This window comes from Camelus ferus, chromosome 6 (assembly GCF_009834535.1).
Source record: "Camelus ferus isolate YT-003-E chromosome 6, BCGSAC_Cfer_1.0, whole genome shotgun sequence".
Lineage (NCBI taxonomy): Eukaryota > Metazoa > Chordata > Mammalia > Artiodactyla > Camelidae > Camelus > Camelus ferus.
In genome coordinates, this window is record NC_045701.1 from 42,606,401 (window position 1) to 42,623,522 (window position 17,122).

At 33.9% G+C, this 17,122-nt stretch overlaps 1 protein-coding gene across 5 annotated transcripts in view; it reads left to right on the top strand.

The window, feature by feature from the left end:
* Positions 1-17,122, top strand: part of MIPOL1 (mirror-image polydactyly 1) — a 245,574-nt gene that overhangs the window by 114,938 nt on the left and 113,514 nt on the right. For all 5 annotated transcript variants that reach the window (XM_032481908.1, XM_032481911.1, XM_032481910.1 and 2 more), the window contains one exon: positions 4,895-5,002. In XM_032481908.1, the coding sequence (XP_032337799.1) occupies positions 4,895-5,002 (108 nt within the window). The remainder of the gene's footprint in view (positions 1-4,894; positions 5,003-17,122) is intronic.

Genomic DNA, 17,122 nt, shown 5'->3' on the forward strand with positions numbered 1-17,122 from the left:
TAGGTTCATTAAACATTTGGAAGTGTGGCACTTTGGGACACTTTGCCACATTGAGTGGTCCCTGGACCTTATGTTCTTTCCCTCTTGTACTGCATGGCCTTGGAGACTGAGCCTGAGTATGCAATGTGGATAAATGTCCTTAGCACAAAAATAACTTCATTAAGCTATATTTATCTCTTTGGTTACACTATTTCATATAAAAGTTAGCCTTTGAGTACCTTTCTCCCACTCCCCCTCTTTTCAGAAAGAGTGAAAGGAAGAGAAAATCTATGAGGATTAAAAAAATAAGAAGAAATCAAAAAAAAAAAAAAAAAAAAAAAAGAAACCTGGAGAATTACAAACATACAAATTAACTAAGGGTGTAAGACCAGATCTAGCTCCCATAGGCTAGGAACTTGAATTTTATTGCCCTTACAGGGACTGATGATAGGACCATTTGAGGTATGAACGGAGTGGAGACCCTTGCGTGTATATCCAGAACCACAGAAAGATCACCTCTTTAGTGTAAGGGAATCTAGGAAAAAATAGACAACTCCCTGGTTCAGGAAAGGGGTAAGGAATTTTGTCTTTGGGCATAACTGAGCAAAGGGAGAAATATTATCTTGAGAAATAGAAGAGCTTGACACTAAATGAAATAATCATGGTGAGAATCCACAAACTAAGACATTAACATAAAAATCTGTCCTAGATGGATAAAAACTTTGGGTCACCCCACAGAAGCAAAAGCAAAACCAGTCTGGTAATTCTTCCACACACAGGTTAATACAAAACTTATACCAAAAAAGGATTCTCCACCTTTCTACATACCACATAAGAAAACACTCCACTGTGAGACACAGTTTAAAAAGGCCATCAACAATTTGAGATAATAAGAATATATGAAAGACTGTAAAATATGTTTTGAAACAGAAATCATTAAGACATATAAAAAAGAGCACTATAAAAAATATGGACAGAGTTGAAAAATACAAGGAAACATCTAGAAGTGAAAACTGTAGCTGTTGAAATTAAAAGGTAGGTGAACAGAGGATGGGTGTAGATATAGCTGATGGTAGAATCAGGAATCTCAGTTTACTAATGACAGATGCTCAGAATTCACACACATAGAAATTGAAAATACAAAACAGATTACAAGATATATAAAAAAATGAATAGATCCAATATATGACTAATAAGAGTTTCAAAATGGGAACTAGGTAACATTTCAAGATATAATAGCTGTGAATTTTCCAGGTTTGAGAAGCACGGAAAATATCTAGAAGGTTGAAATAAATCTACCCCTTGATATACTGTAGAATTGAAGAACTCCAAAGGTAAACTATAGAAGATTTTAAAGCAACTATTGAGAAAAGACAAACCTACAAAAGAATGATTATTAGACAAGTGGCTTCACATCAGCAACAGTAGGTCCAGACTGCGATGGAATAGTATCTTCAAAGTGCTGAAGATAAAACTTTTATAACAGTTATATCTAGTAAAGAGTATAAGAACAAAAGGATCACATTTTCAGGCAGACTATCTCACTAAAAGATCTTTTAAATGCTGTATCTCTGAAAATAGGTAATGAACTCAGGAGGAAAGCTAAGATGAGGACTTCTACAAATTCTTACAAAAACAGAGAATTTTATATAAACTGTTTCCAAAAATAAAATGAGAACACTCTGTTTTTTGAGGTTAATCCAGCCTTGATAGCAACTGGAAGGATAGCCCAAAAAAGGAAGAATATAGGTCAGTCTCACTTAGAAACATACCAATAATCTGATATATAAAGTCTGATATATAAAATCTGATATATAATAATCTGATACATAAAGATCTCAGGGCTCTTCTGATCTCATCTTCAATGCTTACTTCATTTCTGCTACACTCTTCTTCCTGTTAATATTAAAAAATGCCAGACAAGCTCCTCCTTCAGAGCCTTTGCAGTTTTTCCTTCTGCTTGAACCACTCCTTCCAAAGATCTAAAGACTTACTGCTTTATCTTCTTAGTGTCTTTATTCAGGTATCTTTTTCTCAGTTTAAAATTTCTCCTATTTAAAGTTACAAAAGAGTTCCTAACCTACTCTTTTTACAATCCCTATATTTCTAATCTTTTTCTTCATAACATTTTCACCTATCATAACTGTGTATTTCATTTATTTATTTTATTATCTCTTTTCCCAACTAGAATATGAGTTCCATGGAGGCTGGGATTTTTAACTATTTTGTTAAATGCTGTATCTCCCACCATTTATAATTACGCCTAGTACAGAGTAAGTGCTTAATAAATATTGGTTGAATGAAAATACACTTCAAAATAGGGGTTCATTGAGGAAGAAAACAATGGCAGTGAGATCAGAGAAGAAGAAATTTGTTATAAAGTTTTAATATTTTATATTTTAAAAATCTGAGTTATAGCAAATTTCTTTTCATTTGGTAAATATTAGTGATCCGTACGGTAGTTTCTGTTATATTATTTCCTGTCTCATTCAGTATGTTTTAAATGACAATTGAATTTTAAAATTTACAAATAAACATGTATAAAGACTAAATTGGTGACAATGTCAAGAAAATTTGAGATGTAAATTAATGGGTAGGATTTTTATCTACTTTATAAATATATGAAATCATAAAATGAAAGTAAATACAGTGTAGCACTTGATAATGAAAAAACAGTTGTATCTCATTGGTTCAAAATAAATTCCAAAATTAAAGAGTATGGTTAAAAAAACCAATACAAATTACAAGAAATTATATATAAATATGCAATTTGGGGAATACATTAGGCTTTCCAAGTATAACATTAAATGAAGAAATAATATAGGACTGAATAAATCCAAAGAAATCTTAAATGTAGTTAAATATAAATCACAAGCATGTATTTGACAAGAGTATTTACATATGGTTTTATTCAATTCAGAGTTATTTTTGGCTCACCACAGCTTGATTCTCAGGTCAGTGTTAATTTAGACCTCATGAAGAAATGAAAATAAACTCAACATTTATTCCTTGAGCAAGAGTGAATGAATTTTTGTGTGTGTATTATGTAGAAAGAAACAAGTTGTAAACGGACTATGTACTTCAATTTTTAAGTGATTAAAAAAAGAAAGAAACAAGTTTCTATCATGGATCATTTCTAATTTACTTGGGGACTCAAAAATAGATGGTCAGACAGCTTGTGACCAATTTCACTTTCTCTAGATAGACCCCTGATCTTTCTACCTTCAATCCTTTTCTCCTGTATTCTTCTTTTTCCTCTTTCAGCTTGTAAAATCATGTACGAAAAATTAGCCCAGCTTGGATGGTATCTTCTCCATGAAACATTTTTACCTCTATAGCCAAAATTACCTATCTCATCTTTGTGACTTTGTAGGTCATATTTAGTCATTCCATTTTAATACTTAATCATTTGTATTAAAATTAATTGAAAATGTAGAGGATGATTCTGGTAGAGAATATTTCTACTAGATTGTGATGCTTACGTATATGTCTTACTCATTTTCATGCCCCATGATTTGTGTCTTCACTAAACACATTTATATTTTTATTGCATTTGTGACCAAATATTTTAATTGTTACAAGCTAAACGGGGACAAATAGAGTTTAATATGTAAATCATTTGTCCTTCAATGAAATCCAAATGATGCCATCTCACAAAGGTTTCACTCATGTAATTTTTAAAAATGTCATAGGTACACAAACATCATTATATAATTTAAGTTAATATCAGGAGTTTGGCAAGTCTTTTTCTTGTAAAAGAATTTGTACATTACTCAAGGTTGGGAAATACTGATACAGGCTGCAGAATAATACAGAGGTCATTGGCAGAAATCAACATTAGAGTAGTAAGGAATGCCAACTTGGATATGACTGCCTCTTGATTGTATCATAATAATGATCTTTAATTCATTATGAAAACTAACCATTTGTCAAGTAATCTAGAACTAATTTTGTCTAGATCTTGAATCAATATGTGTACTTACTGGTTGTTACTTAAATATCCTTATTTAACAATAGATGAATTAAGGAATGATGTTTAATTTTTCCTGAACAATGGGTTTAGTACTTTATTCTTTTGCAAATCACCCTTATCTTCATGTGGTTGATATGCAGCATATCAGCTTATATAATGTACAATTATTGTGTAAAATGTTTTATATATTCATATTAAGATCTTATATTCAAATGGCATGATATTTCAATTTTTTTTCAACATAGATACTTCTGCTAGCCCATTTATGCTTTTATTTATCATTTCTTTTTTATTTATATTTTCATATATTACTGGTAGCTCAAAATGTCATTTCACATGTTTGTTGTCACTTATTTTACTTAAAAGTGAGGTTTAACAAAACAGAAACTAAAAAAACACTTATTTCCTTAGTTGTTTCCAAGTCTTATAGCACTCTGTGGCTATTACTTTTTTCTCTACTCAACTGCTTCGAAAATCTGGAAAATCTCACATACATACATTTTATGATAATTTTAATTTTAAAAAATTAATTAAAAAATTTATCACAGAATATCATATTGTGGTTTATTTAGAACCGATTGTGATTTTTAGAAGTATGCTTTTATTCAGCCAGCAGATACATAATGAAAACCAATTGCTTAATAAAAAAAATAATTTTAAATGTAGTTTGATCTTAATTTTTTTAAAAAAGAAGTATTTTTCTCATTTATGTTAGTACTTAGATTAATAAAAGTCAAACTGAAAATTGCAATTGGATTTGCCAGAGTAGTAAAAACAGTATTATTTTGTTCATATTTAACATCATTTTTGGCTTACTGTTCTTCTTGCAGAGGCTACCTTGTCTTTTAGAGAATACAGTGGTATTATTTACATTCATTCATGTGGCTTTGTGAAAAAAATGCTAGAACTCCTTTACTTAATGGGATTCTTCCCCTGTGGCAGTGCAAACGGCTAGAGCAGGAGCTTCATCATCTGAAAGAGCAGAACCAGACTTCAGCAAACAACATGAGACATCTGACTGCTGAAAACAATCAAGAACGTGCTCTGAAGGTAAATCTCCATTCCTTCTTGCAGGCAAATTAAGGTTGTAAGCCCTTGGTGCCAGCTTTCTGTGCTAGCATATATCAGTTGTGTACATTTCAGCAGAAGTGAGCTGTGGTGTTTGCCAACAACCCCTTCTTTAAACACAGATACAGCACCCTTCTGTTATGGTATTATTTTATTTCGTGTATGTGTACATGAAAACAACATATTTTCTGAATTTCAAGTAGTAGTATATTAATAACTTTTGGTTCATGTTCATTCTGTTTCTGCTTCCAAAATATATTGCTACTTTTTGTAGTTAATAAAAAAGTGGCCACACTGAGAGAAAACAAATTAAATAATGAGCTTTTTCTTTGCATCAATATGAAATACCGTAATTTTCTAAATAACTTATAATATTAGTAACCTATAGAACTGATACTCCTTGAAAGATAGTGACTATATATGGGACTTGAAAGAGTACTTAAAATGTTACTTATAACAAAAAAAGAAAGAAAGAAAGAAAATATATTCTACTGGAACTTGAAACAAGTGAAGTGTACATTTCATAATAAGTTCTGTCTTATTTTGATATATAGATCCAGTAATCATGAAAAAGGACATTATTTCAATTCTACTAATTATCTTTTTTTTCTTAAGATACTTTCCATTTCCTTTTATTATCTTTGCCCCAGTTCCTGGCATAGTGCCTGTGACATAATAGTGGTCCCTACCCTCAAGGTGCTTACCCCCAAGGAATTTATAATCATTTATTAAAAATTATTCTTATCTTTCAGGGACTTTATTATTTATTTTGTGCTTTTACTATTGCATTTCTTGTCCTTAAGTTGCCATATAAGTTATGAATAAGAAGTTTATTACCAAGCTATCTGGTGAACAAACTATCTCCTTTCTGAGCAGTAGCTTATCTTTTACAATCCATTTACAAGTATCAATTTTTTATTTGTTAACTGATGTTAATATTTAGTATCTAAATGAGCTTTAGGAAGAATTTTACAAGTCACTATCTCTAGGAGCTTACAGTCTGCCAAAAATATTTCTAGTATTTTAACATGAATCTTACTAGCGTTAATATAATTAATAGAGTAAATAAATAAATTTGAATAGGGTGACAGCTGAAAGATTTATGTTTTATTTCATTGTATTATGCTGTAATTTCTAAAGGAAATAGTCCTAGGGATAGATTTGGAAAAAATCTTTTAAAAAAGTTAATGGTCATACATTACATAGACCTTTCCAAAGTGATGACTATGCTGAACACACAATTATCACACAGGGATATACTTTTTAATAATCTAATGCTATTTGAATAATAATGCCTTTGCTTATTCTAATAACCAGAAAATTCTTTTTTTTTCAAGATATACACAACCCACTGTTAACAGCAGCAGTATTGATCTTTCAATGAAATCTAAGATTTTTAATGTAAGCATTGGTTAAAGGATGAGACAGATTTGTGGGCCAAATGAAAGCACACATTTTGGGCTTGTATTGTTTGTTTTATGAGGGGGAAGTAATTAGGTTTCTTGGTTGCTATCCACTTGGAGGAGGTACTGGGGATTGAACCCCGGGCGCTGAGCATGCGCTCTACCACTTGAGCTATACTCTTCCCCTTCATTCTAAATTATTTTTTATGGTAGAGCATAAAATTTGACTTTTGGTGATCATTTATATGTATTATTTTTGAAGTAGCATGGAATATATACTAACTAAATTTGCTAACTTGACACTATTTCCCTCCTTTTATATTTGCAATTTTCCCTAATAAATAGAACATATGGATACATATAGGATGATGGGCTAAATTTATACTGACTAATCTATACCCTGAGAGTTACTTAAATTAAAAAGATACTCTCATTTAAAATAAAATTTATCCACGTTAAGTAATTTGTTTCTTGAAGACTACAATTTTGAACATTTAATGGTTTTTTAAAAATTTAGATTAGCCATAAATATGCAGGCATTAGACTTAATAAGAAATTTCATATAAACTGCCTTTTTTTCCTCTTTCATTTTCTTTATTTACTTTCCTTGTCACACATTTTTAACTTCTTACAATTGAACTTCTCCACTGTAATTCCATTGAAAGACATTCTTTCTTAAATTATAAGTGACCTCTAATGGTTAAATCTGTGAAAATTATCATTCCATATCCTGTCAATATGCCAGTCAGCCTAACTGGAACACATTTAGATCTTGCCCCTGACCTCATGAAATACTTTCCTGTACTTTTTTGTTTCTATGTCATCATTTTCCTTTTCTTTGATTGTTATTCTTTAGCTGGTGCCTCTTTTTATACCTATTCCTAAAGAATGTTCCCCTAGCTTATGTGATTAGCCCCTTTTTCTTCTTTCTAAGAAAACCCCAAACTATTATTTTAGAGCAGCTTTAGGTTCATAGCAAAATTGAGTGGAAAGTACAGAGTTCCCTCATATCCCGTGCTCCATACATTCACCTGCCCTCAGCATCCAGCACAAGAGTGATTCATTTGTTACAATCCATGAACCTACATCAGAGTAACCGAAAGTCCACAGTTCACATTGGGGTTCGATCTTAGTGTTGTACATTTGGATTTTGAGAAATATAAATGACCAGTATCTGCCATTGTACTATCATACAGAAGAGTTTCACTCTAAAAATCCTCTGTTTTACCTATTTATTCCTCCTTCCCTTGCAACGCCTGCCAGCCATTAACCTTTTTACTGTGTCCATAGTTTTGTCTTTTCATTTAGTAGAATGTCATGTAGTTGGAATCATATGGTATGTAGTCTTTTCAGATTGGCTTCTTTCATTTAATGATATGCATTTAAAGTTGATCAATGTCTTTTGATGTCTTTATAACTCATTTCTTTTTAGTATTGAATAATATTCCATTGTCTGAATGTACCACAGTATATTTGTTCACCCACCTACTGAAGGACATCTTGGTTGCTTCCAAATTTTGGCAATTATAAATGAAGCTGCTATAAGCATCCATGTGCAGGTTTCTGTGTGGACATAAGTTTTTCAACTTATTTGGGTCATTACCAAGAACTACAATTGCTGGATCTTATGCCAGGAGTCTGTTTAGTTTTGTAAGAAATGCCAAACTGTCTTCCAAAGTGGATGTACCATTTTGCATTCCCGCTAGTAATGAATGACTGTTTCTGTTACTCCATATTCTTGCCAGCATTTGGTATTTTATTTATTGTAGACTTCTCTCTTCTCATTTTATCCATTCGTACGACATCATCTATCATTTATGTTGTAAAGAATGCTTTGTCTGCCCTTCCATTGGGATATCTTACTGTCCTTAACCCCAACAAATTTGAAACCAGATTCCTAATTTGACTTCCTAAACCCTCTCTTCAATTTCGAAGAATTCAGGACCTGAGTCAAATAATATTGACTGTATAACTTAACATTTATTCTCAGTTATGTTCTCCTTTGTTTGTCTTTACAGCTTTATAGAAGCAGGAAAAGTTAAGTACTTTTTGAGCCCTTCTTTTTGCCAGTGAGACATAAGAGGACGTCTATAGCAGGGATGGGTGGAGTGTCTCTGGGAAAGTTTTTTTTCCTGACGTAATGACAAATGCAGCAGACACCAGTCCTTCCCTCCTTATTACCTTGAACACTTACTTGCTGTCTGGAACTGCAGCAGCAGTTTTGTACCTATGAAGCAAACGCCAAGAGAAGCTGACCTTAAACATCATTGAGCCCTTCAGCCAGTGAGCCACTTTGAGAACATTAAACACCTATACCCTCACTTGTTTTTCTGCTGACAGAATGCCCTATATTCTAAATCATTCTTAATAGTTTTCTATCATTACTTCCAAATTGATCAGTTAACGTCTGTAATTAATGATACTGCCATAGTCCTAGACATGTAGGCTAATAGACCTGACATAATCTTCGTGTCCTTTCAACCTCTCACCTACTGGAGCACAATTGAGCATCTGGTTGTGTCAGTTCTGCAACAGTGATTTCTTTCCTCTTTTTCTCTCATTTGTATTATCATGCCTCTACTCTGTCTCAAGTTCATGACCTAGATGATAATAGTACCCTTCCAAGTAATCTTTTTCTCCTCAGTTTCTCACCTTTCTAATCCATTGTTACACTTCCATTAGCTATCATTCTAAAATGCAGGTGACACTTTTCTACCAAAAAACCTTTGGTCTTACAATTTCAGCAGTGTAAGAAAATAGAGATGTCCTGAATAACTGTCCTGATAAAAACAAGAGAAAAGGATGGCTGTATTTTAATAATAGGAAGGAAGATAAGGAATCTGAAAAGGCCTAAAACAAAGTGGAAATAGGAAAAACAAAAACAAAAAACCATGGGAAATAAGTGCTTGCATGAAGCCATCTTCCACCCCAAGTACATTTGTCAAATGTTGGTGAATTTCAGCTTCCATTTTAATGGCTACAAGGGTAAGACAGATAGGAGACAGAGCCCAGAGCCTGTTTAAGCCACAATGTAGTGGGAGATCTTCTCCTGAAGCTGATATCCTAGGTGGCTGCAGCATTAGTGTTTAGGTGAACAAGGGTCAAGCCCTTCGTACAAAATACAGGCGAGGGAACTTGGCTTTCTTGAGTGTGAAGTGGGGGGAAAGTCTCTGAAAATTCATCACCCGCAGCCCGCTTTCAGGCAGGTTTAGAACCACACCGGTTACCTGAATTCTTGCTGTCTGTGCTTCTAAAAGCTGAGGATTTAATTTGAGGTGATTCTAAGCTGGAAGGACCCATGAACAACAGACCAAGCAAATTACCTTCACAATAGGCCTCTAATAACTCCAAGAGATAAAGTTTCAAACACCTTGAGCTATCAAAAAAGTGCATGAGAAAAATGCACTTCTAGTGTATGTAAAATCATAAGGCAGCAGAATCATACACTTCAACAAATAGTTCAGATATTCTATTTTGGACCCCAGAACATGACATGTGCTTAATTAATGTCTTAAAAAAGAGATGCTAGAAAGTAAGAGCAAAGAAAATGACTAAAAATTATCAAGTAGACTTGGGAAAAAATAGATGGAACTTAAGAGAAATTTTTTTTAAATATTAAAGTTAAACAGCAAATAGAGTAAACAGCAGATTACACAGAGTTTAAGACACTGTTAGTGAACTGGAAGATAGATATAAAGCAAGTATGGAAATGGAAGCCAGAAAGACAAAGAAATGAAAAATACAAGAGATGTTAAAAGGCACAAAGATAGAGTGAAAAGATCTAAAATAAGTCTATTTGGTGTTTGAGAGGAGATAATATGGGAAATGGGGAAAGGGAAAACAGATACAAAGAAATAATGACTGGAAATCTTCTAGGGTTGTCAAATGACACAAACCTAAGATCTAGTAATACCAAATAAATTCCAAGTATGATAAATTAGAAGAAACTGCAGGACACCAAAGTTGAAGAAAAGCTCTTAAAAACAACTGTTAGAAAAAACATATTTACAGAGGCACAACAATTAGACTCACTGACTTCCCAATGGTAATAATGGAATAATATCTTAAATACACTGAAAGCAACAAGGAGGCTAATTCCTTAAATATGTAGAGAGAAAATAACTGTCAAGAGCAACAGTACAATAATGATTAGATAAATCGAAAACTTCAGTTGCATTCTATTGTCTTTGGAATATAATCCAAACCCCCTAAATATGGAGTTTAGGACTCCACACAGGTGGCACAGTAGTTTTGGCCTGCTTTTTCTTTTCTTTCTTTCTTTTCTTTTCTTTTTTTTTTTAGGTGGGGGGATATAGTCTTCGTAAACCCCAACCATCCCCCACTACTTAGTTTCCTAAATGTGTTGTGTTCTTTCATTTCTTATGATATTCTGTTATGACTTTGTTTTGTTTCTATCTCTAATATTAGTTGATTGCTTAACATGCCATCTTCTCTATATCAAAAACTTCTTGAACATAAGGGATCATAGCTTTTTCATGTTGCTATTCTCTTGGAATTTAGCATATTGTTGAACTCAAATCAAATAGTAATTTTTTAAGTCCAAAATCAGTTTTAATCTATCCTAGTTGGAGTCAGCAAATTTATTGATATCTACAAAGTTCAAGAAATAGAGGACATGGAATTATTCTGGTTTAATATTGTCTTCATAATCACTAACTGTGTCCAACTAAAGCTCTGTAGAAGGATCTCTATTTTGTACTAAAGTTTCTTTGCTCATGAATTGAACAGTGCAGTACCAGAATTTCTCATTTTTTACTATTGGCTTAAAAATATTGATGAAAGAGATTTTTGTTTATTCATTTTGCCCTTTGCTGTTTAGAGTTTACTGCTGGATAAGAGACTCTCGTTTAAGAGACTGAGTAAATAGCAAGCACTATTCATTGCACTTGATAGTAAATAATAGTGTACTGTCTTATGATGAAATTCTGTGTCAAGATGAATTAATTACTAGTCTTTATCCTATGTCAGCCATATTAATATACTGTCTTTGATATGCCCAGATGATACCAGCCTCCTTATGTCATTAGGGTATGGTTTTGGATTGTTTTTCTGGTATATAACTCTAGTATTAGATTTTTAATTTTAAAATGTTGAACTTCCTAACATTTACTAACTGTGGAGCATTGAGAAAGTTGGGTAGCTTCTCTGAGTATTGGCTCCCAATTTGTATGATAATGAGAGAGAGAGAGTGTGTTACAGTTGATAAAATGTGTGGGCAATCTACGACGCTCATTCGTGTTCCATATGGTATGGTGGTAGAAAGAACATTAGTGTAAGTGCCAGACGCCTCTTTTCTTGTCCTTGCTCTGCCACAAACAGACTATGTGGTCTTTGTCAACCATTTTATTTTTTCAAAATGAGGAGACTGAATATCATTCAAAGCCATTTAAACTAGAAAGTGTGATTTTTAAAATTTGTAGTGTTATAGTTTTACTCATTTTTTAAACAATATATATATATGATATGATCTGAATTCAGGCCCATATAGATTCTGAATTAAGAGAAAAGCAGTCAATTTCAAGCCAGTATGCTTATAGGTTGGATGACCATATAAATATTTATATTTAAACTAAGACTTTTTAAGAACAAAAGGTACGTGATTAATAATTACACCAGGACAATGGGGTTGTGGCTACAAAGGGATGGCACAGTGGGTCCTTGTGGTGATGAAACAGCTCTTTATCTTCATTGTGGTGGTGGTTTCATCGGTCGACATGTGATAGCATTATATAGAACTGCATACATAGACACACACAAGTACATGTAAGGCTAGTGAAGTCTGAATAGCTCCGTGTATTGTGTCACAGTTTCCTGGTTTAGATATTGTATTGCAATTATGCAGGATGTCAGCCATGGGGAGAGGTCAAATAGAGGGTGCATAGGACCTTCCTATATGTCTTTTTAACTGCTGTGAGTTTATAATTATTTCAAAATAAAAAGTTATTTTTAAGAAATGAGTCACTAAGTTCAGTCCACAGTCAAGGGGAGGGATTACACAAGGGTGTGAATACCAGGAGGCCAGGACTGTTGGGGCCATGTTAGGCTGCCTATCAACCTGAATGTATATGAACACCTCAGTTAACTATTCCAAAAACCAGACTCACAGTCTTACCCCCAAAACTTGTTCATTCTGAGACTCTACCTGAAAATAACATCTCTGTCCTATCAGTAGCTTAGTTCAGATCCTTGAAGTTAGCCTTGACTCCTTTCTTTCTCTCACATCCCATGTCCTATTTAAACAAATTCTCTTGGCCCTCCTTTTCGTGCATATCAAGAATTCACCTATCTCTCATCACTTCCACTACCACTTCTGTCTTTCAAGCTGCCATCATTTTTCCCTGAATTATTACAAAAGCCTCCTAGTGGTCTCTTGTTTCTATCCTTGCCTTCCCCTGTTCCTAACACATCCTCCAGAATGATCCCATTAAAATATACATTACATTACATTACTCTTCTGATAAGAACCTCACAGTGGCCTGCCGTTTCACTCAGGATAAACCTACGAGACCTCTTGATCTAACCCTTCTGTTTACTCCTTGGCATCGTGCTTCACTTTAGTCATACTCCTCTCTCGCTGTTTCTCAAACACACCAGGCATGCTTGGATCTAGAGGCCTTTGTACTTCCTGTTCTGACTTCCGAGGATCACTCTTCCCCCAAATATTCACACAGCCCATTTTCTTATCTCCTTCGAGTCTATTCAAATGCCACCTCCTCAGTGAGGCCTTCCCTGATTAACCTATCGTAAGTCTCAACCCACACCTTTACAAGCGTCTCGATCCCCTTCCCTGCTTTTTCTCCAAAATATGTATCATCTAAGAAAGTACAGTTGACTCTTGAACAACATGGGTTGGGCCTGTGCAGGTCCACTTACATGCAGGTCTTTTTCAGTAAATCTGTGCTGTGGTACTACGTGATCCACGATTGGCTGACCCTGTGGATGCAGAATCACACATACAGAGGGCCCACTGTAAAGTGATACGTGGAGTGTCAGTTGTGTGAAGGGTGGGCTCTCCTAAACCCCTGCGTTCAAGGGTCACCTGTGTATGTTTTACTTATTTACTATATTTATTGTCTCTTTTTCTGATAGGAATAAGTGCTCTATGAGGTCAGGGATTTTTGTTTACTTTGTATACCTCTGTATCTACTGATGATATTAAAAATATTTGACAATCAGTAAGTTACAGACATGACTAATCATAACAGATGCCAGATGTTAACAATTTATATAGCTATACTTCTGCTTATCAGCTAAAGCTAGCTCTAGCTGTATCTCCTATAAATACACGTAGCAGCTATTGAATAAATATCTTTTGAGTGAGTTAATACCATATATGCAATTTAGTATCCTTCTTTCCCTGCTTAGTACTTCATAAGCATCCTTCAGTACATTAACTCTATAAATATTACTTTAATATATTACATAATTTGCAGTGCACAAATGTACCATAATTTTCTTAAATCTTTTCTTAATGTTGAGTATTTAGGTTGCTTGCAGTTTTACATTCTTAAAAATCCTTCTGTGAAAAAATTTCTATGTAACTATTTAACCATATTTAGCAAAGAAAAACTTGATAATTTTTCAAATTTTTATTTTTAATAAATACATATTTTTAGAAATAAATGATTCAAAAGGGTTGTAATAAAAATATTTCAGTTGACTTCTTCATCTTACCTCTTCTGATTTCTGCTCCAGAGAAGAAATCACTTTCAACCCTTTTAACATTTTATTCTGTATCCACTCTATATTTCTAAATGAAAAGCTTATATATACTATTTCTTGAAATTTCACTTTTAGTTATTATTGATTTCCTACTATGAAGATGAGAGTTTAGCTTTCTTATCTTTTTCTTAGATCAATGTTTAGCATTTGCATTATTATTATAATATTCGTAGGTGACCATGTAGTGAAGTCAACAAGCATATGTTGTTTTATTGTGCTTTGCTTTACTGCATTTTGCATTTTTTTTTTTTTTTTAGCAAATTGAAGGTTGTGTCAATCCTGTGTTGTCAGATGATGGTAACATTTTTAGCAATAAAGTATTTTTTAATTAAAGTATGTACTTTGTTTTTTTAGACATAATTTTATTACACACTTAATAGACTACAGCATAATGTAAACGTAACTTTTATATGCACTGGGAAACCAAAAAATTGATGTGACTTGTTTTATTGTAATATTCGCTTTATTGTGGTGGTCTGGAACTGAACCCACATTATCTCTGAGGTATGCTTATATTATTAAGCAGTAAAAAGGAACAGCTTATTGATATATACAGCAACTTGGAAGGGTCTCAAGGGCATTATGCTAAATGAGAAAAGTCAATCTCAAAGTGTTATAATTATATGATCCTACTTATGTAACAGTCCCAAAGTGGCAAAGTCATTGTGATAGAAAACAGATAAGTGGTTTCTAGGAGTTAGGTTGGGGAGCAGGGTATTATTCTTAAAAGGTAACAATTTCTTTCTAGTGATAATAGTTCTGATTTATAATATTGAAATGTCATAGAATTATATGCCAAAAAAGTAATGGAGGGAAGATGTAAAAAGAGATGAAATTCATATACAGTTTATATCCAACTTAATAGAATTGTACCAATGTCAGTTTCCTGGTTTTGATAATATACTATGGTACATATATGATATTTTTGGGAGAAGTTGGATGAAGTCTACACAGGAATTCTCTGTACTCTTTGCAAATTTTTGTGGATCTTGAATTATTTAAAATTAAGGTACTATTTAAAAATTTTACATGTTCACCATAGCCAGTGAAAAAAGTGCTAAAATATATAAAGAAAATTTTAACAATCCTCTCTTACAGTTTTCGAACTACCAAATTAACCTTGACTAGGCATTACAATAGATATTCTATTTTATCTGTCTTTTACCTAATTTCAGTGGGAATGAATTCTGTGTTACACCAATTAATTTTGACAGTTACCATGGGATTTTATATTTCCCTTCATAATATAAAGTCTCATTGGATAGTTTTAGTACATGGATCATCTCTGAGTCTGATTTTGTGATTGCTTTGTCTTTTAAGACATTTTTGTTGCTTGTTTTGCTTTTGCTTTTCGTGTGTCTCATGATTTTTTTTTTACTTGAATCATGGACATTGTGGGTAGAATGGTGCTTCTTCTATCAGTCCAGTAGTGAGAGCATTGACTTGATCCATTCAGGAGTTGATCTAGATTTGGGTTTTGTTGTTATTGTGGTTACTGTTAGTGCATCATAAGTTTCAAATTGCTCTAGTAGTGGGTTGCTGTTGACTTATGCTCAGGATGGAAACTCAGGTGCTGGAACGTTTTTTTCAGTGTTGATAGTTCACCCTTCGTTTTCGGTTAATCCTGTATGCTTGCATCTCAAGGGCGTCTCACTGTTCGCTCTTGGTCTTCTAGCATTACGATTTTTATCGTCTCGTGTTGGGGGACTACGAGTTTTCTGTTTCAGTCTTAGACAGTCCCTTTGTGCTTAGACTTTGGAGTGGGACTTCCTCAGAATTCCTTTCATGGCAGCCAGACTATGACCTGTATCTGTGGCAGGTATTGTATAAGAGAGACTATCATGCCCCTCTTCCAGTAGAAACTGTCTAATGGTATTGGTATAGGATCCTGAGCCCAGTTCTGTTTCTTGCCATTCACCCCCGGGGGTAGGAGTTCTTTCTTATGCCATTCCCAGGCAGGATTTCTTTTTTGGAGGGGAGAGGGTGTTCTATGTATGACTTTTACTCTATTCACAGAAGGATCTGGGTCCAGGGGAGTAGGGATGGGTGGGTAGGTGGTTCGCTGATTTCTATAGCAGCAGCCAGTCCCCTGCCCCACATCCCCTGCATCACTGAGGGAAGCTGTCTCTAGTTCTACCCTTCCCTTGATATTTCTCCCCCAGCCTCTGGTAGGGATTTGTGGGTGAAGGTCTTCCAGTAGGTGCAGACCCCATCATGTCAGTGGTTTCTGAAGGTTTTGTGTGGTGGCTGACCCTTCTTCCCATGCTCTGCCCAGGTGAGCTAGTCCATGTATCCCTTTTGCCTTGGAAGCTTGTCTCTCCTTGAAAGTTAAGACAGTTTGGTTGCCTTCTGAGCTTAGCTGTCTAATGACTTCAAAAAAAGTTACAACTTTGTGCTTTATTCAGCTTTTCTTATTGTTAATGTGGAGTGACAACTTGTTCCAGATTTCTGCAACCTAGGCATAAGCATTACATCCACTGTTGGATTTTGATGAATATTGTTTTATCATATTTAAGTAGTTTCTTTCTAGAATTTTTTAAAGTTTTTATTAGTGGATATAACAAATTTTATTGAGTTCTCAATGTTGAACAGTCCCTTAAATAAACTGTTTGGATTTGTTTTGTCATCAGTTTCCTAAGAATTTTCAGAATTATAATAGTCTGCCCTCGTACAGTACTTCCTGAGTGCCAGGCATTGTTACTAATGCTTTACATAGAGTACTAAAGTACTGAGACCTCAGAGTGACCCTGTGGAGAGTAGGTGGTACATCTGTCTATAATTTTATAGGTTAACAAACTGAGGAACATGTGTTAACTAACTTGACCAGTGATATAAGTAGTAATTACTGGTAGACCTCAGATCTAAACCAAGGCAGTGGGTCTCCGAAGTTCACACTCGCCAATGTAAATGAAAATTAACTAGTTTTTCTTTATTTTTTCCTGCATCCTGCAAGATT